The 24463-nt window shown below is 48.4% G+C and overlaps 1 protein-coding gene across 1 annotated transcript in view; it reads right to left on the reverse strand.

Moving 5' to 3' along the window:
• Slc28a3 (solute carrier family 28 member 3) overlaps positions 1–12622 on the reverse strand; it is a 56901-nt gene extending 44279 nt beyond the window's left edge. Inside the window, exon 1 of the mRNA XM_040756100.1 lies at positions 12438–12622. Within this exon, the coding sequence (XP_040612034.1) occupies positions 12438–12548 (111 nt within the window). The 5' untranslated portion in view covers positions 12549–12622. The remainder of the gene's footprint in view (positions 1–12437) is intronic.
• Positions 12623–24463: the final 11841 nt, after the last annotated feature.

Here is a 24463-nt window from a genome sequence, read left to right on the forward strand (position 1 = left end):
CGGGGACTTGTGGTGTGGGGCTTTCGTTTCTCCATAGGACTACGAGGCATGGCATTCATTCCCCTACCTTTTAAAATTATTTTATTGATTACTTTTACCTTGTGTATGAGTATTTTGCCTGCGTGTGTGTATGCGCGCCATGTGTGTCCCCGGTTTCTGTGGCGGTCAGAAGCGGGCATCATATATACCCTGGAAAAGGGGTAGTGGATGGTCTCGAGCTACGCTGTGTGTGCTGGACGAGCGACAAGAACTATTAAGCACTGAGCCATCTCGTCAGACATTTACCTACATTTTTAAGATTTATTTTTTGCTGGACGGTGGTGGCGCACGCCTTTAATCCCAGCACTCGGGAGGCAGAGGCAGGTGGATCTCTGTGAGTTCGAGACCGGGCTGGACCGACAGCCTCCAAAACAATACAGAGAAACCCTGTCTCATAAAACCAAAAAAAAATATTTTTTTAAATTATGTGTGCGTTCATGGGTCTGCACGTGGAGATTTGCATGTCAGTGTAGGCACCCAGAGGAGCAGAGGGTGTCAGACTCCCTGGGGCTGGAGGTACAGGGTCACCACGGCCCTCTCCCCTGGAGCAGCTCCTGCACTTAATGGCTGAGGCATCTTTTGGATGAGAAAGAAGTAGACAATTTAGAAAATGGGCCTGAGTGACATGTGTGTGCATACGTGTGCGTATGTACGTGCACACGCTTGTGCTCCTGTGTATTTGTGTGTGAGTGTATGTGTGCATTTGTATGTGTTTATGTGTTCATATGTGTGTGAGTGTATGTGCGTGTATGTGTATATATGTGTTTGTGCACATGCATGCTTGCGCACACGTATGTGGTGTTTGCGTGCGTGTGTGCATGCGTGTGTGCGTGTGTGTGTGTGTGTGTGTGTGTGTGTGTGTGTGTGTAGGCTACAGATCCAGACAGCCTGACTCAACTCTGCCTGCACAACCTTTGCTTTTCCTGCCTCACAATGTGTGGCTTTTTTTTCGTTCCTACCTGCGGTGCCTCCTGTTTCAGAAGTTTATCACTGGCTTCCTGTTGGCAAGAGGCCTCTTGTCATATCCAGCCAAGGTCTCTGCCACACTGAGAACAGTCAGTACCTGGGGCACCAAGAGCAGACCTTCCTGCCTCTGGGCTGCCCTGGCTGGGCTCCCCCAGATCTTCCCTCCTTTCCTCAGGCATGAAGGCCTGCGTTTTGCAGGGGATACAGAAGTAGCCACGTGGGCCCAGGGGAAGCCTGGTGTTTGGTGGCTCCTGAGATGTTGGTGGCCTCATCTCAGTTTTCCCCTGCTGGATCTGTTACCACCCACCGCTGCTCTATCCCCTTTGCTCTACCTGCAGGGGCCAGAGCCTCGGTGAAACACATTTCCCTGTCAAGGCTTCCCGGCCCAACACACCAGGCCAGGGCTCTCTAACTTTCCCTTTGCAAGTATTCCTGACACAGTAGGATCTGGTGGAAACCCTGAATTCAGTTACTTTACGCTGGGTGTGGTGGTGCACGCCTTGATCCCAGCATGGGGGAGGTGGCGGGGGGGGTTGTAGGGAGACTCAAGAGGTAGAGGCAGGCAGACCTCTGAGTTTGAGGCCAGCCTGCTGTACACCACTGGTTCCGTGACAGCCTGGGCTACACAGAAAACCCCTGTAAATGTTGTAAAACCTCGCAAAGCTTTAAGCTGATGAAACTGAAAGGGAGGGACAGGAGGACAGCTGGGGGACCACCATCAGGTGACAAACACACAACTTCACAGCTCCTGTTGCTTTGGTAGTCTCCCAAGCGACACCTCACGTTAGCAGGCTGCTTTCTGGTCATGGAGAACTCATACCATCACTTCAGTTCCAACTCCTTGTCATTTGCCTGGCTAGCTTATCCTAGAATGTTCTCGAGTACACAGAACACAGAAATCCAGCTTTAAGTCTGTTACTGATTTTAGAATCCTAGGGCCAGGATTTTGTAGTCAGCAGGGTGCCTTGAGGTAAGTCAGAGCACGTGCGTTGCCTCCTCTCCTACGCTGTCCATTTCCAGGATCAAGCCCCTCCTACCTTCCCATTCCAGATCTGATCCTTCTTCATAAAATACAATTCAGAAAGTGAATAGCTCAGGCAGAAGCTGAGCTGTGTGTCCCAGTCGGAGTTTTCCTTCTGTCTAGTGCTGGATAGACAGCTGCTTAGGGCCGTTTGATTGATTGGAAGAATGGAAGCATGTATAAAATGTCTACTTGGCACAGTGGGCAGTGACTCCCCAGTTCCCAGACGACTCCCACCTGTGCCAGGAGTAGAATTTTGCACACACCCCAAGTGGTGCTAGGTTGTGGCTTCTCTTATCAGGCCTGGCACAGTGTCAGGGTTCAATAAATTCCTGTTGAATTTGTAGGCCACACTGTACAAGTCAAACAGCTTTGGCTCTCGGAAGCAGAGCAAAACAAAAACAAAGGTTTGAGGGCTCAGGTAAGAGAAGAACAGTTCTTGTAGAGGCCTGGATTTCTGCTCCCAGAATCCATGTGATGGACCAGCCTGACTCCATCTTCAAGTTAAAAGCTGTTTTGTTTCAAGATCAGAGTAAGCCCATTTCTATTTGCTGCAAATTTCAAGCTGGCCGCGCTTTAACCTGTTTCTGGACCTTACCATGCTCCCTACCCAGTGGAGTCTGACTCACACCTCGACGTGCTTACTCTACCCTGATACGGTTCTCTGCCAAGGGAATCTTGAGATATCTTGAAATGCTCTGTCAGGATGATCTGTCAGATAATCCAGGTTGCTGTCTGCTTTTGTAAAATTTGCTTGCCAAGTCCTTATGCTACCAAATTCCTTTGAAAAAGCCCCGCTTTGCATTTTTCCCTATAAAAGAGGCCCGGAAAGTTAAGCCACACCGCTCTCTTCAGCCCTGCTTTGGAGACTCTGTCCTGTGCACAGTAAATAGAGCTTGCTCCGTGGGCTTCAATTCTCACTCAGTGGGATATCAACACGTGTAGCAAGGCTCACAGCTGCCCGTAAGTCCAGCCCAGGGGATCTGACGCTTCTGGCCTCTGTGGACAACACCCACAGGTTCATGCCCTTGCACAGACATGTGCGTGATTAAAAAGCAAAGTCTGCGTTACAGAGGCAGAAGACGGGAAGGGAGGACGGTGAAGTCACCAGGTGCAGACAGCACCCTGCTCCCCCCCCGCCTCAGCAGGTTCCCCGTCATCATGGGCTCCGTTCTTGGACACGCCCGCAAAGCTCCACCTTAGCTACGGCCACAGGACACAGGGCCTGCATGTGACCATCTCTGCCCCTCACGCCTCCCTTCTCGGTCCTTCCCCAGGAGGGCACTGTCACGGCGAGGCCCTAAGCTGCTTCTGTGTCAGCCCCCCTCACCCAGGTAAGGGGTGGACTGGGAAGTCAAAGACTAGATCCCGGCTTTGAGTGACAGCTGTTGCTATCTGCCGTCTGGGATCTGAGTCCCAGGTGTGGAGACCCGCTGTCCCCGCTCACCAGGAGCTTTTATATAGAAAACTCCAGATTTGCACCCTCCCCCCCCATTTGGCAAGTGACTGTTCCGTTAGCTTTCGGAGCCAGCCCCCTCCTTCACCAAGGTGTCTGGATGAGGTCCATGGGCAGGGACCGGCTCCCCCTTTTAAATCAAGGGACCGTGGAGTGGAGCTTCTGAGCACTGCAAGTGAAAGGTACAACCAGAGCTCGTGTAGGTCCTGCCTGTCCTCTGCAGCTCACCGATGCTGTGGACACGTGGCCTTCTGAGTCAGTCACGGCTGCTGGGTGACCTGTATGTCAGTCCAGCTAGAACCAGGGATGGTAACAGACTGGCTCCTGCCCCATGTAATCTAAGTGTAGACGCACCCGGCCCAAGAAGCCCTCTAGGAGACTCTCTCTCTCTCTCTCTCTCTCTCTCTCTCTCTCTCTCTCTCTCTCTCTCTCTCTCTCTCTCTCTCTCTCTCTCCCTCTCTCTCTCTCTCTCTCTCTCCCTCTCTCTCTCCCTCCCCCCCCCTCTCTCTCTCTCACTCACGCTTGTCCTTTGCCTGTGACCATTTAGATGGCTAAAGTATCTCTCTCTTTGGCAAGCCCTGAGCCTCAGCCCCACCCTCCTCTTGACAGAACATACGTGTGTCCCTGCCTACAGGTGTGTTCATACGTGTGTCCCTGCCTACAGGTGTGTACATACATGTGTCCCTGCCTACATGTGTGTTCATGCGTGTGTCCCTGCCTACAGGTGTGTACATACGTGTGTCCCTGCCTACAGGTGTGTACATACGTGTGTCCCTGCCTACAGGCGTGTTCATACGTGTATCCCTGCCTACAGGTGTGTACATGCACTCTGACCAAACTATCAGAGTCACTCTTTCAGAACTCTAGGGAAAAAGTAGAGGCCCACAGGGTGCTTATCACGGAAGCTCTCAGTGCGGCCAGCTCCCAGGTGCCGTATGTCCCCCTCCTTCAGTCTCTCTTCAAGAGACAGGGCAGTCCTGTGGAAATATTCCTGCAGCCACAAAGCAAGCTGGCAGCCAAGCAGTCACAGAGGGAAAGGCACTAACTCCCCCAGAAAACTGCCAGGTTTGATATCTTTCAGTGTCTTAACAGCTCCTGGGAATGAGTTGTCCAAGAAAGGCTTTGAAAGGTGTGTGTGTGTGTGTGCATGTGCATGTGCGCGTATTTGTGTATGTGAAAACCATTTCCCTCCCTATGTGAACTGAAACCAAGGTCTTACCAGTGCTAGGCAAATTCTTCCCAGCCCTCTGGTTAGAGAAGCTGCAGAAGTCCTGGGACTGTCATATATAACACATGAAAGCTGCAGAAGTCCTGGGACTGTCATATATAACACATGACCAAGAAGACTGACCACAACGTGTTGATTTAGTCAGGTCACCAAACAACCAATGACAACAAACAAAGGGCAAAACAACAAACTGCTCAGGGAGGCAGAAGCAAGTTCATCGCAAGTTCGAGGCCAGGGCTTCATACTGAGCTACAGGTCAGTTAGGGCCACAAAGGGAACCCCTGTGTCAAAAACAAAAGCAAAACTCTAGTGACACAATCTGCTTTCTAAAACTGCCACATTATATTGTGAAAAAGTTCAATTTAAAATAAAAAATGAGACACACGAATAGACGAGATGGTTCATGTTGATGATGTTGAACTTAACAAAGGTGTTACGGTATCTATTTTGCCTGTGTTTGGAAAGCCTGGAGTCTGTACTAGAATAACATCCCAACTAGAGAGTGTCATTGGAGAGGTCTGAGGGCGGAGGACGCAGCTCAGCTAGTGGAATGCTTTCTCAGCAGGCTTGAAGCCCTGGGGTCCAGCTAGGTGTGGCTGCTGCATGAGGAAGTCCAGACAAGAGGGTCATAAGTTCAAGGCCATCCTCAGCTGCATAGCAAGTTCAAGGGCAACTAAAAAGTTATGATTGGCCATGATGACACATGTTGTTAATCCCAGGAGGTGGAGGCACGTGGATTTCTGTGGATCTGAGGCCATCCTGGTTTACATAGTGAGTTCCTGACCAGTCAGGGCTACATAGTGACACCCTGTCTGTCCTGGCTAGATTTATGTCAACTTGACACAAGACAGAGTCACTGGAGAGGATGCCTTCATAAAGCAGGCTGCAGGCAAGCCTGTGGGACATTTTCTTAATTAGTGATAAATGTTCGAGGGCCCCACCCATTGTGGGTGTGGCCACCCCAAGGCCTGGTAGTCCTGGGTTCTGCAAGAAAGCAGGCTGAACAAGCCAAGAGGAGCCAGTCAGTGAGCAGAGCCTCTCCATGGCCTCTGCGTCGGCTGCTGCCTCCAGGTTCCTGCCCTGTGTGACTTCTTGCACTGACTTCCTTCAATGACGGGCAGCAAGGTGGGAGTGTAACTGAAATAAACCCTTCCCTCCCCGGTCATGATGCTTTAGCATAGTAATAGTAACTCTAACTAAGACACTCTCCAAAACTGGGTGGTGGTGGCGCACGCCTTTAATCCCAGTACTCGGGAGGCAGAGACAGGTGGATCTCTGTGGGTTTGAGGCCAGACTGGTCTACAGAGCGAGGTTCCAGGACAACCTCCAAAGCTACAGAGAAACCCTGTCTCGAAAAACAAAAACCAAACCAAACCAAGCCAAAACAAGACACTGTCCCAAAAGAAGTAAAAAAACAAATACATAAAACTTAAGCGACGAAGCTAAAGTTGACGGCTGGAGGGACATTCAGTTTGTAATTTCTTGCATTACAAAGACAAAGGTCTTAAATCGTGGGCTGGAGAGATATCTCAGCAGTTAAGAGCCCTGTCTGCTCTTCCGGAGGACTCAGGTTTGGATCCCGGCACCCACGTGACAGCTCACTGTTGTCGGGAAACTGCAAATGAGGGACTCCGAGGGCAGAAAGCATGTACGTGACGTACAGACATACATGCGAGCGTACACATAAAATAAAAACAAATCATACAAAGATGCTTCGTCTGTAACCCAACCTTTCACAGAAAGAAACTGGAAAAAGAAGAGTGAAGTGAATTTGACGGAAGAACGTTGGTAATGAGGATGAGGGCTGGAGTCTGACCGGGAAGGTGTGCTTGCCCAGCGTGAGCAAGGACCTGGGCTCAGACAGCAAAGCAAAGAAATTCAGGCCAGAACAAAGATAAATGAGACAGAAACTAGAGGCAGACCAACAAAAGCCCAAAGCTGGTATTTTTTAAAAAGAACAAAATTGGCAGCTATTTAATAGGCTGGTAAAAAAAATATGGAAAGAAAATAGAAACAACTAGATTGAGGAGTGCATCTGAGGGTGTCATTGTGACCTTAAAATAAAGAGTGCTGGGGTTAACGGTGAACAATTGTGGATGACGACACAGAAGCAGAGAGCGCTAAGGCTGACCGAGAACAACTGTGCCGAATAGGACAACCTGCCTGTGCTCTCTGCGCAGGGCTTGCTTATTCATTAGGAGCAAGAGCGAACCATCCAGAGCCTAGAAGGGATGTTAGGGTGGCGGGAGGAGGGGGGAGAGGAGAAGGCTACAGGTCAGGTGTGGATAGATCAAGAGCAGGAAATAAAAAGACTAAGAAACTCCCCTGACTGGAAGTCACTGGCCAGGAGCCAGAGGATCTCTGAGTTTGGGGCCAGCCTGGTCTACAGAGCGAGTCCAGGACGGTCAGGGCTACATAGTGAGGAGACCCTGCTTCCCAAACAAGCGCATGCACACAGCAAAAGTGAGTCACTGTCCCGCATGTGATGCGGGATTTTAATCCATGTGTGGAAAGGCACAGGGCTGCGTCAAGCTTGTTCCTAGCCTGAACCCGGAGAAAACCCCCCTGAGTAGTCCGTTAGGATTCGGGCCCTCCTCTCCTCTCTGTGTGATTTCACCCAAGCGTGAACTCATCTGCACCTGCTTCCCAGCTGTCCTCACCCTCCTGAGGTCTCTCTAGGTGGACTCTGCTGAGCAGGCTCTTCCAAACCTGCCTGGCTGGGTCCCCAGCCCATTCTCTGAGTCACTCAGCCCGTGAAAGCCTTGCCTAAGCCGGTCCCACCCAGCCGACTTTTTGTTTGTGTTTTGTTGTTGTTTGTGGGGCTGGATATGGAACTCAGGCCCTGTGTGTGTCAGGCAAGGGCTCTACCCCTGAACCACAGGCCAGTCCACGTAGCTCAGGCTGGCCCCAGCCTTCTGGGGGTGGGGATTATAGACAGGCACAACCACACATGACACAGGGGACTTCAGAGTAAGTGGAGAATCTGAGGGTAGGATGTGGCAAGGCTGAGGCTCACACACAGGAGGAAGGAAGTGGAATTAAACGCTAAGGAAAGCCTTTAATGAAAGTGTTCTTTCTTTCAAAACTTTGCCTGGATGGTCACCTTTGGAAACTGAGCTCTGTGACTTCCCTGAGTCAGCTTTGCTCAGTTTTCTCCCATGAGTTTGTGGAAATCTTTCCGTTTTCCTATTCCAGAATGCGTGCCAGGTATGGACATCTGACAAATGTGTTTATGAATTGGGGAAATGATGGTCTCTGAAGAAACAGAAGAGTCGGAAGCGGCTCCCCTTTTACACATACATTAAGCTCAGTTTTTGGGAAACTACAGACCTCAGTGGGTTGGAAACCAGGACCTCATGCACGCTAAGTAAGTGTTGTGCCACCGTGATATAGAGGAGCACCTGGCTTGCCTCCTCCTCCTCCCTCCCCCCTCCCTCCTCCCTCCCCCTCCCTCCCTCCCCCCTCCCCCCCTCCTTCCATCCTGCAGCACTATGTCCATTTATACTACAAGTCTACTTTCTGAGTGAGACTCACTCACTTGAAAGGTCTCACTGTGTGGCCCAGGCTGGCCTGGGACTTGCTCATCAACTCAGGATAGCCTTACCGGTGTGACTCCCCGCCCGTAGGCTTGGGTCACCACATGCATTAAAAACAACTTTCGATATACTTATTGTGTGTGTGTGTGTGTGTGTGTGTGTGTGTGTGCGCGCGCGCGCGTGCGTGTATCACTTTTCTCCAACCATGGATGGAACTCAGTCACCAGGCACTGCAGCCCCCTCCCCCTTTCGGGCTGAGCCCTCTGACTGACCCCTCCAGTGCACATCTGCTCTTAGAGTGTGGTCTTTAACTTACAGAGGGAGGCTGCTTACCCTGGCGAAGGCTTGGGCACGTTCTGCTCGCCACATCTCACTCGGGTGAGCCCAGAGGCTGACCTACGCTGTCAGGTGTGTTTAAAGAGGATATGCGTGCAACGACAAAATTGCCCGATGATGTATTTCCCAGTATGCTGTGTTAATTGATAATTGTATAATTGCACTGCTACACACCCACCGGAGTGGCGGAACTTACACAGCCAACTGAAGACTGGTGAAGCCGTGGGGGAGAAACAAGAATTCACGCCGCCCTTCTGATGGGTCTGAAATGGCATAATCACGTAGGAAGCCGGTCTGGCATTGTTAGTGGAAGCCGAATGTATCTGGGCTCAGTTAGGGCTTGCTTGGCATGCACAATGTCCTCCCTTTGGTCCAGGCATTGATGTGCACACACCCCTCATCCCAGCCTTGGGAAGAAGACGCAGGAGGACCACAAATTTGAAGTCATCCTCAAGTACACCGAGAGTCTGAAGCTAGCCTGGGCTACATGAGACCCTGCCTTGAAACAAAGTGAAATGCCAAGTCGTATTTCAATGTCCTAGCAATTCCGCCCCTAAGCACAACCAAGAGTAAACTGTTTCTGGTGTTCCAGGAGGGTGCTCGGTCCTACCCTGATTTTAGAAGCAGCAACAGAATAATGCACACGTCCATCCACAGTAATATTTATGGGAAGGAGAACTCATGCCCACAACACCACAGTGAGTCTTAGAAGTCCCACCACAAGCTGGGCGGTGGCACACACCTTTAATCCCAGCACTCGGGAGGCAAAGGCAGGTGGATCTCTGTGAGTTCGAGACCAGTCTGGTCTACAAGAGCTAGTTCCAGAACAGCCTCCAAAGCCACAAAGAAACCCTGCCTCAACCTCACCCCCCAAAAAGAGGAAGCCCACCACAGAGGTTGGAACAACGTGTCTGATTTTGTATACGTGTGAAGACAGCAAGGGCTGTGTTTGGTGTTTCTGTCTGTAAGGTTTAAAAGCAGCACAGATGTTGTGTGGGATCCATAGGACAGGTTAAGGGTATCAGCAGCAGGGAGGTCTTGGCCTGGGTCAGCTCTGTATGGGGGCTGGGCACTGAGGATCCTGGTGCCTGGTCCTCCCGCCTTCTCTGCCCTTCAGGCTTTCTTCCTGTTGTCCCCGAGGCTCTTTCCTATCCCGGAGTTTTCTCAATCCTGCCCGACTCTGCTCAGCTCTCTCAGTGGCTCTGTCTGCCTCCTTCCCCAAACCCTCTCTCTCTTCCTCATTCTTTGAGCCTCGCCAGCGGGTCTACCTACAACCTTGATGGAGGAGACACTTGGAATCTCAACCAACAAGCTTCTGATGGAACTCACTCCTTCCCTTGAGCCAACCTCACTCTGGACATCCTTGCTAACCAACAGGAATCTCTGACACTCTGGGCTACAAAACTCCACTTTGTCCTGCCAGGGCACCCAGTGCCACTGTTACGCTCCTGCTCACGCTGTGTGCCAGGCACTGTTTTCCACAAACACGCAGTTACACACGCTTCTCTGTAGTGCGGTGTATCCGCACTCTGGGTTTCCTCAGTGGTTCCCGCATAGGCAGCATTCTGATTCTATCTAGCAGAGGAGAACTGGAAGTCCAGAAGGAGAAGCCCTTCACACCCTGTCCCCACCCTGAGACTTCACCCTGGGCTCCTTCATTCCCTGTCGGTGCCTGAATGCAGCACCTGTGCCCACTGCCTGTGTCCCTGCGTCCTCGCTGGTGTCCCATCTACATCCTTCAACATGATGTACCTTTAACCCTCTGTCCATGGAGATTTCCCCCTAAGCACCTTAGCTCATAGAGACCTCATCACCGGGTACCGCCAACCTCCTCCGCGCTCCTGCTCCACTGAAGACACTTGCATTGCCCTCTTGTGCCTCTAGGCCTACAGACAGACAGACAGACAGACAGACAGACAGCTCTTTGCCTCTGAAGCCCCACTGCCCCCCCTTTCTGCTCATCGGATCGCCGCACTTGAAGCCCTCGCTTGTCTGCAGTGTGCTCATGGCTGCCCAGGAGGTTCGGCACCATCTTTGTGCTCATTTTCAAGCCCTTGTGTGTTCTGTTGCATCTTTCTGTGAGTTGCTGCCCTGCTCTGCTTCTTGAGGGCAAAGGTATGGCTTTATGCTTGAACCAGCCTTCCCTCTTAATGCTGGCCATATTGGGGCAGAGGGCGGCTTATGTACCTGGCAAATGTAGGTGTACAAAAAAAAAAAACCTCACAAACCTTGGTAAAACACACTTTGGAAGGAGTAATTTGGACTCTGCCAGGGATGGTGTCTGTGGTGTCAAAGAACAGGAAGGGTTAAAAAAAAAGAAATGGAACCCACTGCATGTTGTGCCTTTGCTGCCAGCTGCTGGAGACAGATTCCCCTCCCCCCTGCCCCAAATCACTGCCACAGTCACTTTGACTATACCCTGCACCAACCTTCATTTTCTTCCAGATGGCTGCTCCCATGTTTAAGGTCCCCCTTCCCTTCCTGCTTATGGGGCGGTCAGGAAGTGCCACCCTTCAAACATGCAAGTGTCCCCTAAGAATTTGATGAACCAAGGGCTCTGAAGGACGAGCAGACTCTACCCTCCTGGCCTTCCGAATGCAGCCCACAGATTCCCCTCCTATGGCGCACTCGGAAGAGACCCGAGCCAGCCCATCAACAGAGAAGTCTGCGCAAATGGACCTCAGGACAAAAACCCTTATCTTCCATGAGCAATTCCCGTCTGTTTCTGACCCTAAAACCCAGCCCCTTGTCTTTTCGGGTGGCTTCTTCTCCACTGTATACAGGCACGGGATGAAAGGGCGCACACGCCCTGGGGTCACACACACCCTGGGGGTCACACACGCCCTGGGGGTCACACCTGGGGTTCACACCTGGGGTTCACACACGCCCTGGGGGTCACACCCCACTCCTGCAGACTCTTCAGCTCCTTTCTTGTGAGACATCATACACATGAAATTTAAAACACCAACAAAAACTATATATGCTTTCCCCCTTCCCCACCAACTGGTCTTTTTTTTTTTAATCAGTTTAATATGCAGGCCTCCTTATACCTATAAACCAGGGTAGGGGCTTTGCTGTGACTACTGGTAGACAGTCAAGCCATTCCGGAAGGAACTTGAAGTGACTTCGCGGTGGGAGAGACCAGGCTCATGCCAAGCACTCGCCTCCCCCTTCTCATGTTAGCGTCCGAAAGTTGTGCTCTGCCCGTTAAGCACCCACGGAGCCCAAGGGTTACTGAGCCCTGCTCAGGTCGGCTTCCTATCTTTGCAAAGGTCTCAAGTTGCAAGCCCGTTAAGGAGCAACTCGAACCCAGGTTCCCAGGAGGCAGGGCACTACAGCAAGCCAGCGCAGAAACTGGCCTCTCTCTCGGGCCACCTGTGGCACCCAGCCCTGAGACTACCGGTATTAATCGGGTATTAATCACTCGGTAGTCTTGGCTGAGGACGCAGAATTGCGTAAGTAGGCTGTCCTGGGCAGGCTCCTGGGCTCCATTCCACCCGGGCTGACAACCCATTCACGATTCTACTACTGGGGTCTGAGTCCCCTGCCCAGATCTTGGGGAAGGAACCAGAGAGCAAATCCTGAACTTGTTGTGCGAGTCCAGGGGCAAAAAGGGAGAGGGCGGGAGTTTGTTTCCCTAGTGACGAGCGCAGTCCACATCAACAGGGGACCTTGAAAGACACTTTTCAGGTTTGCCAACCAGAGGAGTCCAAGTCGGAAAAAAATAATGGGCTTAAGGCGTACCCATTCCAGAATTAACATTCTTGCTGTGGCTCAGTGAGCCCACGGCTCCTGTTACTAAGCTTGCCAGATGTGAAGACAGAAGGTTCCCTGGCCCCCTTCAGCCCTGCTCACCTGGAAGGCTGCGTTGCTGCAGCCGTGGTTCCCTTCGGTGGTTGGCTTCAGCTCCATGCTCCCCTCGCTGCCACTGGGCTGAGCATTCTTGCCCCGTTCTGACCTGGACATCCTTGGCTGGCCCGAGAGTGAGCACCGCCTCTGCTATGTCAGAGGGCCACCTGCTGCTGCCTTCAGTTTGGAAACCCTTCCAGAAACCTTTTAAATGACTTGGGCTGGAACCTGGTTGGGGTGGGGCAGGCGGGGCGGGCAGGAGGGCGGGGTGAAGCCTCTTTTTGAGCAGGTCCACCCCCTTCCTCTTTCCAGGGATGCCCAGCATAGACTTTCCATCACAAACGGGAACCTCCGTTTTTCTCTGTAGTCCTTTGCAAAATCGCCTACTTCCTGTGGATGGCACTGGGGGCTAGGCAGGTGTTGCTGTGCCGATGCCAGGCACGTGATGGACACAACACGCGTGACTTTGTATTCTGCCTGGAGAAAGACAGTAAAAGGATGATGAGAATCAGATGCGGGTCTGGCCTGAAAAATCTTTCTCTGCTCCCTGCTTCAGACTGAGGTTTTCAAAACCCCAAGAATAGAAGTGCAGAGGTGTGCCTCATGAACGGGAGGAGATTGACTGTGTACTCCCTAATATTTTAAATGAACCATATAGCATATAGCTGCACCTTCTTCTTCTTCTTCTTTCTTCCTCCTCCTCCTCCTCCTCCTTTTCCTTTATCATCGTGTAGTTTCTCATTAATGAAAAAGTAGAATTATAAAATTTAATACGGGGAGACAGTGGACAAAAGAACAGGAGAAAAGCTCTTCCTAGAGTCCATATCTGGATGGTGGTTTTATGAATGATTGCTAAAGTGTCCTTTGTATTTCACCATTTTTTCTATGAAGTTCATGGCTTTTATTTTCACTTATAGACTCTAGAAATGTTTAGGGGAATGACCTAAACTTATTGTGTGGCTTCAAATCCCAGCTTCCCTCCCGCCTCAAGTCTGCAAACTACAGTTAAGAGCTAAATCCAACCTACTGCCCATTTTCATATGTCCTAAGAGCTAAGAGTGTGCTTTAGGTTAGTAATTGAAAAATAATGAAAGGGAAGAATATTTCACTATTTTTTTATTTTAAGTAAATGTTTTTAGACTTAAATACAAAGTAATGGGCTTTATCATTGCGTCTTCATATGTATGTGTCCTAGGGTATCCTGGTTGGTTACTGTGACAATTTGAATGTACTTGGCCCCCATAATCTCACAGGGAGTGGCTATTAGGAGGTGTGGCCTTGTTGGAGGAAGTGTGTCACCGTGGGGGTGGGCTTTAAGGTTTCCTATGTTTGGTATATGGCCTAGTGTCTCAGTCGACTTCCTGTTACCTGCAAGGTGTAGGACTCTCACCTGCAGCACCACATCTGCCTGCATGCTCCCCTGGTCCCCCCTCCCCGTGACGATAATGGGCCGAACCTCTGAAACTGTAAGCTGCCCCTCAATTAAGTGTTTTCCTTTGTAAGACTTGCTGCGGTCATGGTGTCTCTCACAGCAGTAGAAGCCCTAAGTAAGACAGTTACCCTCCCCCGCAGCCTCATTGTCCCATCCACCCTCCAGCTGATCCCCATCCTCCCTCCAGCTGATCCCCATCCTCCCTCCAGCTGATCCCCATCCTCCCTCCAGCTGAGCCCCATCCTCCCTCCAGCTGAGCCCCATCCTCCCTCCCGTTAGCTTTCTCTTGCACTTTCCATCACATATAGGGAAGGATATTTTATGACACATGAAAGTCATATGAGATTCTAATTTCAAGCTGGGTGTGGCAGCACCCCCTTGTAGCCTTGGCATTCTGAGGCAGAGACGGGGTTGCTGCAAGCTGGAGGCTGACATGGTCTAGACAGTGAGTTTCAGCTCAGCCGGGGTCAGTAGTCAGACTGTGTCTTAGAAAAAAGAAAATCTTAAGAGCAGGAAGATGGCAGAGTGGGTAAAACCAGTGTTTGGCTCAAGTCTAAGGACCCCGTTTTGGTCTTGGGGATGGTAGAAGGAGAGAAACAGTCCTTGAAAATATTCTTCTGACCTTTGCACGTAATAGTGTAATATGAAGTCTTCTAAAAAAATTAAAGTTAGCCGGGCGGTGGCGGTGCACGCCTTTAATCCCAGCACTCGGGAGGCAGAGGCAAGCGGATCTCTGTGAGTTCGAGACCAGCCTGGTCTACAGGAGCTAGTTCCAGGACAGCCTCCAAAGCCACAGAGAAACCCTGCCTTGAAAAACAAAAACAAACAAACAAAAATTAAAGTTGTAGTGTCAGAAATGGAACACAATTGCTTATGCATTGTTTAAAGCTGCTGTATGGTAATTGCAGGGGCTTGACTGATGGCTGACTTTCTTGGAGCTTGCTGTTGGATGCTACAGTCCTGGAGCTAGGTTTGTAGTGCGGTTGTAGGACTTCTGTGTGTCAAGCGAAAGGTCCTGGGTTCAATCTCCAGCCTGGGGCAGAAGCCATAACCCAATGTGTTCTCCGCCCACTGGCTAAAGACACAGCACGTGGATATTTCTGAGCCTGTCCCCTGGCAGTGGCGAGCACTGTACAGTCTGATTATAACATAGAGTGCACCGGAGGCAGTGCACACACCACGGAGAGGGTGGAGAGGGTTGTGAGGTCACGATCACACTGGGCTGTGTCCCAAGACGCTATCTCACCCCCTCCCCACAAAGACACACACGGTGATCACCACTTCCCACTCTCCAACCACACCAAGAAAACTGGCAACCTGAGGAAGTTGTGTATACAGCCATGACCCCAACATGTCCTAAATGGTCATCGTGTCCAGACTAAGGTCGATCTCATATGCAACCTGGAGCCTGTGCAGATTTAACTCTCAGAGCGAATAGGAATCCAGCCATGTCTTAACACCGGAGCTGACTGGACTTAAGGAGTGGTGGTGCTTGCTACGAGCTATGTATGTGTGGATTATTTTTTTGGTTTTTCTTCTTTTGTTTTTTTTTTGAGACAGAGTTTCTCAGCGTAGCCTTGGCTGTCCGGGAACTGGCTCTGTAGACCAGGCTGGCATTGAACTCACAGAGATCCGCCTGCCTCTTCCTCCCAAGTGCTGGGATTAAAGGTGTGTGCCCCCACCACTTTAGGAGTGGATTTTGTATCATCTAGAGTCACGTCAAGTCCTGGTTTGTTAGGAATAGCTGCGTCTCTCAACCCTTCTGGGCTGTTTTCATCTTGGAGTCCTCCAATCTCATTTTTTGTTTGTTTGGGTTTTTGTTTGTAGTGTTGTCTTGAGATTGGCTTTCTCTGAGCAGCCCTGGCTGTCCTGGAACTTGCTCTGTAGCCCAGGCTGGCCTCAGAGAGCTGTCTGCCTCTGCCTCCCAAGTGCTGGGACTAAAGGCGTGTGCCACCATCACCTGGGAGCCTCAATCTCACTTTTGAACATCAAAAGCACTGGGAAGCAACAAAACCAGTGGACATTTGGTTTTTTTAAACAAGTGGGCCTTTTAAGCAACCGATTACTGTATCCTTTGCCTCATGATGACTGCGAATCCCTGCGTGTGTCCACTGGAAGCAACCTTTGCATCGAAAGTATAAAAGCAAACCAAGAAAACACGTACTCCTGCTGTTCGCATCATGCTGTAACCAGGTTGCTCCGTATGAAGACATTCTCTGAAGGGGGAAAAAATCAAGGCTACTGTGTGTAACCCATGTGCAGTGATAAGCAGGGGCATCAGGGGCTGTGTTGTAGCCATGCTTGCCTCTGCTGTTCTCTGGAGACTGTTCATGTGCCACAGGTCATCGTCTGTCTGTGCGCTTGCAAAAGGAAAGACCTTCATCAACGGTAATGTTGACACTAAAGCTAAAATAAAATACACCGGGTACGGAGGTACGTGCCTGTGACCCCCACACTCGAGAAGCTGAGGCAGGAGGATCATGAGTTCTGAGACTAAACTGGGCTTAACAGTGAGATTTTTGTCTTAAAAAAAAGTACTCCTGCATGGTTTATAAATTGATTAACCTAACCCACTTGAGTTTTCCAGATTTCCCAGCAGCAGAGACTTTGTTATTGGGGGATAAAGCTGCATGCATGTGCAGAGAATGTACTAGCATGTTTGTACCAGCATGTGTATGTACTAGCATGTATGAGGCCCTGCCTTCAGCCTCTAGTCCCCAACCAACAAACAAAAACAAATAACTGAGAAAAAGGGAATATATATGGGAATATATATTCAAAACTGGGAGGCCTCCAGGCTTTGCTTAGCAGCGTTGTCAGTGCTTCTGGGTCACTCTTAAATTGCACATGCTGCAGCCAGGTCCTGGATTGGCAGCAGTGTGCTCTTGGTGGCAGAGCCCTGCCAATCAACGCCCTAGGCGCTGGAATGAGGCCTGGCTGTGTGGCTTATTTTGGCTGTCTGGTCCCTTCTGTTCGAATTCCAAAGAGGACAACTCTGGAGGCAAGGAAGGGAAGAAAGGAGTGTATGGGGAACACACAGGGTGCCATTGGGCATTTGGGTTGTTTCCGTGTCAATGCTCAAGATACTTCTCCCATTAAACCAGAAAGACAAAGGGAGTTTCTCCGGGGCCAGGCTCCCAATCACGCAGTCAAAATTTGGGCTCATGTCTCTGACATCTACTTAAGCTCTGCAAAGAAGTAATGCCTTATTAAAGGAAGTGAAACAATGTCCCAGTTTCTCCCAGCATAGGAAGCAAGCTGCACACAACTGTGGAGAACCAGCAAAGGTAAACAAAACTAAGAAAACAATAGACCTGCCCGGGAGACTGCGTCTAATTTATTTACTTACTTTGTAACCTTCAACTGCCTAATGTTTAGTCAAAGCACAAGGCGCCACTGGACACCTGGACAGGAGAGCACAGAGGGCAGAAGTCACACCCATTCTATCTGCAGTGCTTTGAGAGTTCTAGAAATGGGGGGGGCTCGGTGGTAAAGAACTTACTCATTGATCAAAGAGGATGGGAAGAGAGAACCAGGAACTCTGGGGACTGAGAGGCAAGGTCAGGGTGGGGATCTCTCTTTCCTGCCTTCCTTGCTTCCTAATCTGCGTGTCCTGGTGTTTGTTTGTTTGTTAAGATGGTATCCCGCTCTGCAGCACTGAAGGCTCGGTACTGGCTATATAGCTCAAAGCAGCCTCACACTCCCGACAATCCTCCTGCCTCCTGCTTCTGAAGGTTACAGGCATGATACATCACTATGCCCAGCTAGTAGAGTTCATCTTTCTTTCCCTTTTCTTTTCTTTTCTTTTCTTTTCTTTTCTTTTCTTTTCTTTCCTTTCCTTTTCTTGTTGTTGTTGAGACAGGGTCTTACTGTGTGACTCTGGCTGGCCTGGAACCCTATGTAGACCAGGCTGACCTTGAGGGCACAGATTCCACAGGGCTCCACCTGCCTCTGCCTCCTGAGTGCCGACACTAAAGGCTTGCGCCATCCTGCCTCGCCCCAGAGTACTTCCTTACCGTGCTCTGCATAACAGCACTGGATCTTTACCTTCCTGCGCATGCGTCCTGATGACTAGGTACGAGCGAGTTTCAAAATGAGTGATTAGAGAGGGAGCCTAAATTTACACCAGCCAGTTCTCCCTGTAAGAGCAAGGTACGCTGGAGAGGATGGAGTTCACTGCATCCTCAGAAAAAGCCACCCTGAGAAATTCCCTGTGTGGCACATGGCTGATTCAGCTCCAGCCAAGGAACCATAAACAGTTCCAAGGAGCACCCAAACTGTGCCCACCCCGGTCAAAATGAACCCATCCGGGTGGTCAGGCAATGGCTAATTTTGGTAAATAGTATCTTCTCATCACAACTGTCCTTATGGGCAACTGTTAGTAACAATTTTGAAATTCCCCATAGCCCCCACGTCAGGGAATCAAGGTCACCTACTCTTACCCATTCCTGAACAGCCAAGGCACGTACCACCCTGCTTGCGGTGTTTTCCTTTAAAAACCCCTCACAATTGAGTCCAGGCACCGCAGCTGCTGTGCCAGTTAGATGGACAGGGTCCCTGCTGAGGCTGGTAACTTAACATTAAACCTTATGCGTTTGCATTGGTGAGTTGGCTCCTTGGTGGTCTTTTTTAAGGTCTCACGAACTTGGTATAACATGTGGGATCTCGACCGGGACCCATAAGACCCTCAAGGACTCCTGACCCTAAAGGTTTAATTTCCCACTGGTCGAGTAAGTGTTCTGTGTTTGTCAGGTTTCCGTGGTTTTGTTCTTTTCTGTTTTTGGTTTGCTAGAGGACAATTTGAAACTGTATAAAACAGATCAAGAAGGACTTGGCAGACGTGCCCATAAGGTCAGATGGAGGAAGGGTCAAAAGATGTTCCCCTTCTTCAGTGGACAGGGCTCCTGTGGGGGCTGTCCCGTCAGGATTTTTTAATCCAATTTTTACTTTTGTAACTTTTGGAACAGCTACTGAGGAGTTTGCCTCCCATTTGTGAATCTGACACTTACAAATCTTTGTCTAACTGCTGTGTTTGTTTGTTTGTTTGTTTTGTCTTGTCCGTATTGACTGTATGGATGTTGATGGGACTCAACCTAACACGGGACAGACACATTCCTCCACTCCCTTCCTAAGCCAAATTCTTCTCACTGTGATAACCATCAAGGTCTCTTCTCCTGGCCAGCAGTTTCCCACTGTAATCCTTCTCTGTCCTAATTCTGCTTGGAAAAAATGTTAAACTCTGCCAGTCTATATGCTGTGGGAAGCTTTGACTTTAAAACAAAAGTTAAAGATACATATGTTTGGGAGAAAATCATGCTTTTGTTTCCACAGGAAAAGAAACATATATGGCTTTTGGTCATCTAATGGGTTACACTCACTTGTCATCATTTAAGATGTTCCACACGGGTACAGGGTTTAATGTGTTGATACAAGTGCAGAGCTATTGAAACCACAAGAAGGACCTTGGTAAAAGTTTTTATGTTGACTAGGAAATGAGTGAAAAGGTAGGAGACTAAAATAATAAAGAGGGAAAGGGAAAGAGAAATTCATCTAAAATAAGAATGTCTAAGGACAAAAAAAGAGACTAAATGTAATATAGAAAATTATAGCCTCCAAAGCCACAGAGAAAACCTGTCTCGAAACCCCCCCCAAAAAAAGGGAAAATTATAGGGGGTCAAAGAAAGTCATCAGTGGTCAGAGAAAAGATTATCAAAGGTAAGAGGGAAGTGTGAGCTATGTTTGCTATGGCTTCTCATGCTTACAAATCAGTAATATAAGTTAAAAATTTGACCATATTACGTTAATTCTGGTCTAAAAGTCTGTCTATTTCTCAAGAAAGTTATATATGCTTGTCAGAAAGTTGTGTCTATTTTCTGGTATAGTCATACCATATAAGTTTTATAATTTAACAGCCATCCAGGTGATAGTGTTTTTGTTTGTTTGTTTTTCAAGACAGTGTTTCTCTGTATTGTTTTGGAGGCTGTCCTGGAACTCGGATCTGTAGACCAGACTGGCCTTGAAATCACAGAGATCCACCTGCCTCTGCCTCCCGAGTGCTGGGATTAAAAGTGTGTGCCACCAAAGCCTGGCGATAATAGTTTTAAAGGCATAAAAGTGTACTTTATTTTTGGTATTGCAGAAAGATATTAAGAGATTTTTCAGTTTTTAAGAACAATTTTTAAATACTTAAATTTATAAGGTTATAAGATATTTGTACTCATAAAATGTTTTTGTTAATATTTGTACTTAAAAAGCTAAAATCATAGCCATAAGCACTATATGCTAACCAACAATTGGGACGTTTATTTCTTGTGATACATTAAGGCAATGACCTAAGTCTAAAAAAGGAAAAAAATCAAGTTAATAGCCATCCCTTTAAATGATCAAGTTTGTTAATTGTAGTCATGCTAAATACTAATATGATTAATTACAGGGATAAATCTTATTTAATCCCCTGCATATGTTTTCATAAGTTATGCTCAGTAACTGGAAACAAAATTGTCTATTCAGATTTACCCGGGCAACCCTCTAATACTACAGAGATCTGCAGAATATGGCATTTAAAATGTTAATTTAAAAGCTTATAATGTCTGGCAGAGACTCCCAGATCCTGACAGTGACCCAAGGTCTCCAAAGAAGATTATGGGGCACCACCTGGTGCCTGCACCAGGGTTATGACTATGCTGACCAGGGGGCAAGATGCCCCAATGCAGCACCTGCTGCCAGGACCCAGCCCAGATGGTGGACAAGCTGTAGGACACTGGAGAATTGATTGCACCTAGACAGAATAAGGTCAGTCTTTTCCATGTCCTTCTTCTACAGAGAGGAAGACACTCTCACCTTATGGGCCTGGTGAAGATTGACGCTGTTCTTCTGATGCTTTTGCTTCCAACACTATAAAGACTTGGGTATGGGTAACTGTATGAACTGGTCCCTGTAATTTTTTTAATAGATCCGGAAGCTATGTAACATTTATCAAATTTATCCTTCTCAGATCTCTGATGGTGTTGATGGTTGGGCTAGCTTTAACTTTGTCAGCTTGACAACATCAGGCAAACAGATCCTTCCACAAGGCTATAGCCAGCTTGATAGCTCAATTTATATATTAAAATCAAGCCTTGATATGGCTCCTAAATAAGAAGCTAAGGATATAAAAAAATAAACATTTTAAAGATATAAAAATGATTTAAAATATAAAAATAGTTTTAAATTTGTTTCTCCCTTCTATGATATAAAAGTTTAGAGCTTAATGTTTAATAAAGTTCTGATAATCTGGTATAATGGTGACTACCTGCTGTTCAGTTACAAGATCAAGAATTTGGATTTATTTTGATCGTTGTCTAAGTATAAACCTAAAGGGCTTCTCATCAGGCCAACGGCATCTCTGTTCAATCTATACCTGACCCTCTCTGGACAGAAGGAAAATATACATGCTTCTAACCCAAATCTGTAGCTTTTGCTAGGACTCCAAGCTATGAGTCTATTACAGATACCCAACATCTGCTTTTTCTGCAATACGGATTTTAGTACAGATTGGTAATGCTAATATTTGTAAAACTTTTATGTCTCTTTATATAATAAAGTTCATATAGGTGTCAGAGGATCAAAATGTTATAAAGCTTGCATCCACTTCTCACAGGTCAAAGGACTCCAGATAAGTTTCCCACCTGTCTGTTCTGAGGATGGGATTTTCTCCCCTGGTCTTAGTACTCCTGCCCTTTCTGATCACTAATACTATGGGTCTAAGAGTACAGATTGAATACACAAGCTTAAACTTCTGTTCCTAGTTTAAATGTGTCCTAACAGGTTTCTTCAAGCATCAGATTCTGGCTCCAACTTACTCCTAGAGACTGTGGGCCCTAAAAGTTGCTGTGGATGTGAACCAGTCCAGCCGATGTGAACATTCCCTGTATCTTCAACAGAGTCCTGCAAACCAGCTGCTCCTGATAAACATCCCCTTCCCTAAATCCCCCTTTTGCTTTTGACTAGCATTTCAGCCTGCTTGGACCTCTGACAACATCCCAAAAGTCAGCAGGAAGTAGCACAGGAAAGAATACGTCACCCCTTTCTCCTGGTTGAAATGCTAAGTCAAAAGAATACCTCCTTACATAGGGGACAAGATGGCAATAGAATCTGTACCCCAAACTTCCCCAGAGTCTTTTAAATTGTCCACTAGTAACCCAGGAATGGGCTACCTGTAAGAAAAAGGGGGGATGTAAGAGCAAGGTACGCTGGAGAGGATGGAGTTCACTGCATCCTCAGAAAAAGCCACCCTGAGAAATTCTCTGTGTGGCACAAGGCTGATTCAGCTCCAGCCAAGGAACCATAAACAGTTCCAAGGAGCACCCAAACTGTGCCCACCCCGGTCAAAATGAACTCATCCGGGTGGTCAGGCAATGGCTAATTTTGGTAAATAACATCTTTTCATCACAACTGTCCTTGTGGGCAACTGTTAGTAACAATTTTGAAATTCCCCATAGCCCCCACGTCAGGGAATCAAGGTCACCTACTCTTACCCAATCCTACACAGCCAAGGCACATACCACCCTGCTTGCGGTGTTTTCCTTTAAAAACCCCTCACAATTGAGTCCAGGCACCGTGTTTCCTGCAGCTCCTGTGCCAGTTTTCTGGACAGAGTCCCTGCCGAGGCTTGTACATTAAACCTTATGCGTTTGCATCGGTGAGTCGGCTTCTTGGTGGTCTGTTTTGGCGTCTCACGGATTTGGCATAAGACTCCTCAAGAGGTAACTGAAGAGCTGATGGTTCAAAACCTACGGGGGCAGTCGCCCTCGGGGGTCAAGTGCAGGCTTTGCACTGAACACGTAGTATGGGCTTTGCAAAGGCACAGGGGGTTCCTTGCTGAGCCCATTCTACCAAGAGCAAGGGGTCTAACCTGCCTCCAACACAGTCTTTACCTTTGCATTCAACTGTCTCAGGTAAGTTGACTGCCAACTGCTGTTAGCTGCAAAATGAGGATTATAGTTACACTTGTCTTCTGGGTCTGTGATGAAGACGGGATGAGGTTGCCCCTCGGAGAGTGTTTAGCACATGGAGTGAACGTCCACACATGAAAGGCTGTAGGCAAACCCGCCGGGTGGCTACGGTTCAGCTCAGTCCCTGATGAGGTGCTCATTTCTTCCCACTCTGGCCGTGTGAGAAGAATGGAAACATTGTATCTATTCAAACCAGGTTGACTAAGGCAGGTGAGAACAAACACTGACTTGTGCTCGGTGAAAGGCCTTAGCAACAGTCAACTTCTGGGTCAATAAAGACCTTCCAGGAAATTCATTCTGAGAAAGGATGTGCCGAGGTAAAGGCTTTTCCTTTTAATAGAACCATTGCTTTGGTGTGATTCAGAGAACAGCTGAGTACGCAAGCGGGCAGGTCCAAGTGTGGGCAGCAGATACACCTTCGCATGGACGTGGAATTCTGTCTCTAGAAGGCTGTTAGCAATAGTGTCAGTTGCAGTCCTCTGAAGCAACAGTGTGTCAATTGTGTGTGATTTAAGCCTCTGCAGACGCAGCCCAAGGCGTGTGTTGTGCATGAGCGCATGTGTATGCTGTGTGCATGAGTGTGGAGGCCCGGCATTTATTTATGAGTCTCTCTCAATCCATTCCCACATTTTTCTTTACAGGATATCTCTTGGAACCCAGAGTTTGCCCTTTGGCTAGGATGGCTAGCCAGCAAACCCAGGAATCCTCCTGCCTCTGTCTCCTCAACTTTGGATCACGGGCATGTACTACCATGCCTGCTTTATTTATTTATTTATTTATTTATTTTATCTTGCTGCTTGGGGACCTGAACTCATGCTGTGTGGCAAGCACTTAGCTGTCTCTCCAGGGCCCCAAACGTTGTTTTCTTTTTATTGTTGTCATTTTGAGACAGGGCATCTCTATGCTTCTTAGGTTAGCCTGGAAGTAACCAATTGCTCAGGTGGGCCTCAAACTCTCTGCAATGCCTGTCCCAGCATCTTGAATGCTGGATCACATGCATACATGAGCACACTTGGCTCACAGCCCAAGCTTTAAACACTTTCTGCTTCGAGAAACACCCTGTCGCTTATTGGTGTTTTCGGATGGTTGGCTGTTCCAAGGGGGGAAAATCATCCTTGGAAAAAAGTGAATACTCAAATGTGTTTTATTGACTATTTTATAACCCTCATAGCAAGCGTTATGAGTGGATGCTAACACCCGTGGCTGAAAACTTTGTGGCAGGAACATTTGCATAGACATTGAGTATCTTCTCATAAATGGCAAATTCTTAATCAAAGTCAAGGGGAATAGACTTTAAATGGGGAGACCCAGAAGATTCTACTTTAATCAAATGATCGCTCAAAGTAGGACCAAGTAAGAGTCTGCTGCTTCAGACAGGAGGTGCTAGGGACATATCATATCCTCTGTTATTACTCCCAACAGACAGAGTAATCATAAAGAGACACTTGGCCCAGCTGGGGGACATCTGCCTGGACCTATATTCCTCGTGTGAAGACCATCAGAGACAAATAAGACAGAGACTTCTGACTTACAGGACAGTAACCAGACAGGAGAAAGAGATGGACCGCATCCTTCTTGGGGGTCCTGGGGCAAGGGAAATATTTATC

The sequence above is a fragment of the Mesocricetus auratus genome, unplaced genomic scaffold (assembly GCF_017639785.1).
Source record: "Mesocricetus auratus isolate SY011 unplaced genomic scaffold, BCM_Maur_2.0 Super-Scaffold_100013, whole genome shotgun sequence".
NCBI lineage: Eukaryota > Metazoa > Chordata > Mammalia > Rodentia > Cricetidae > Mesocricetus > Mesocricetus auratus.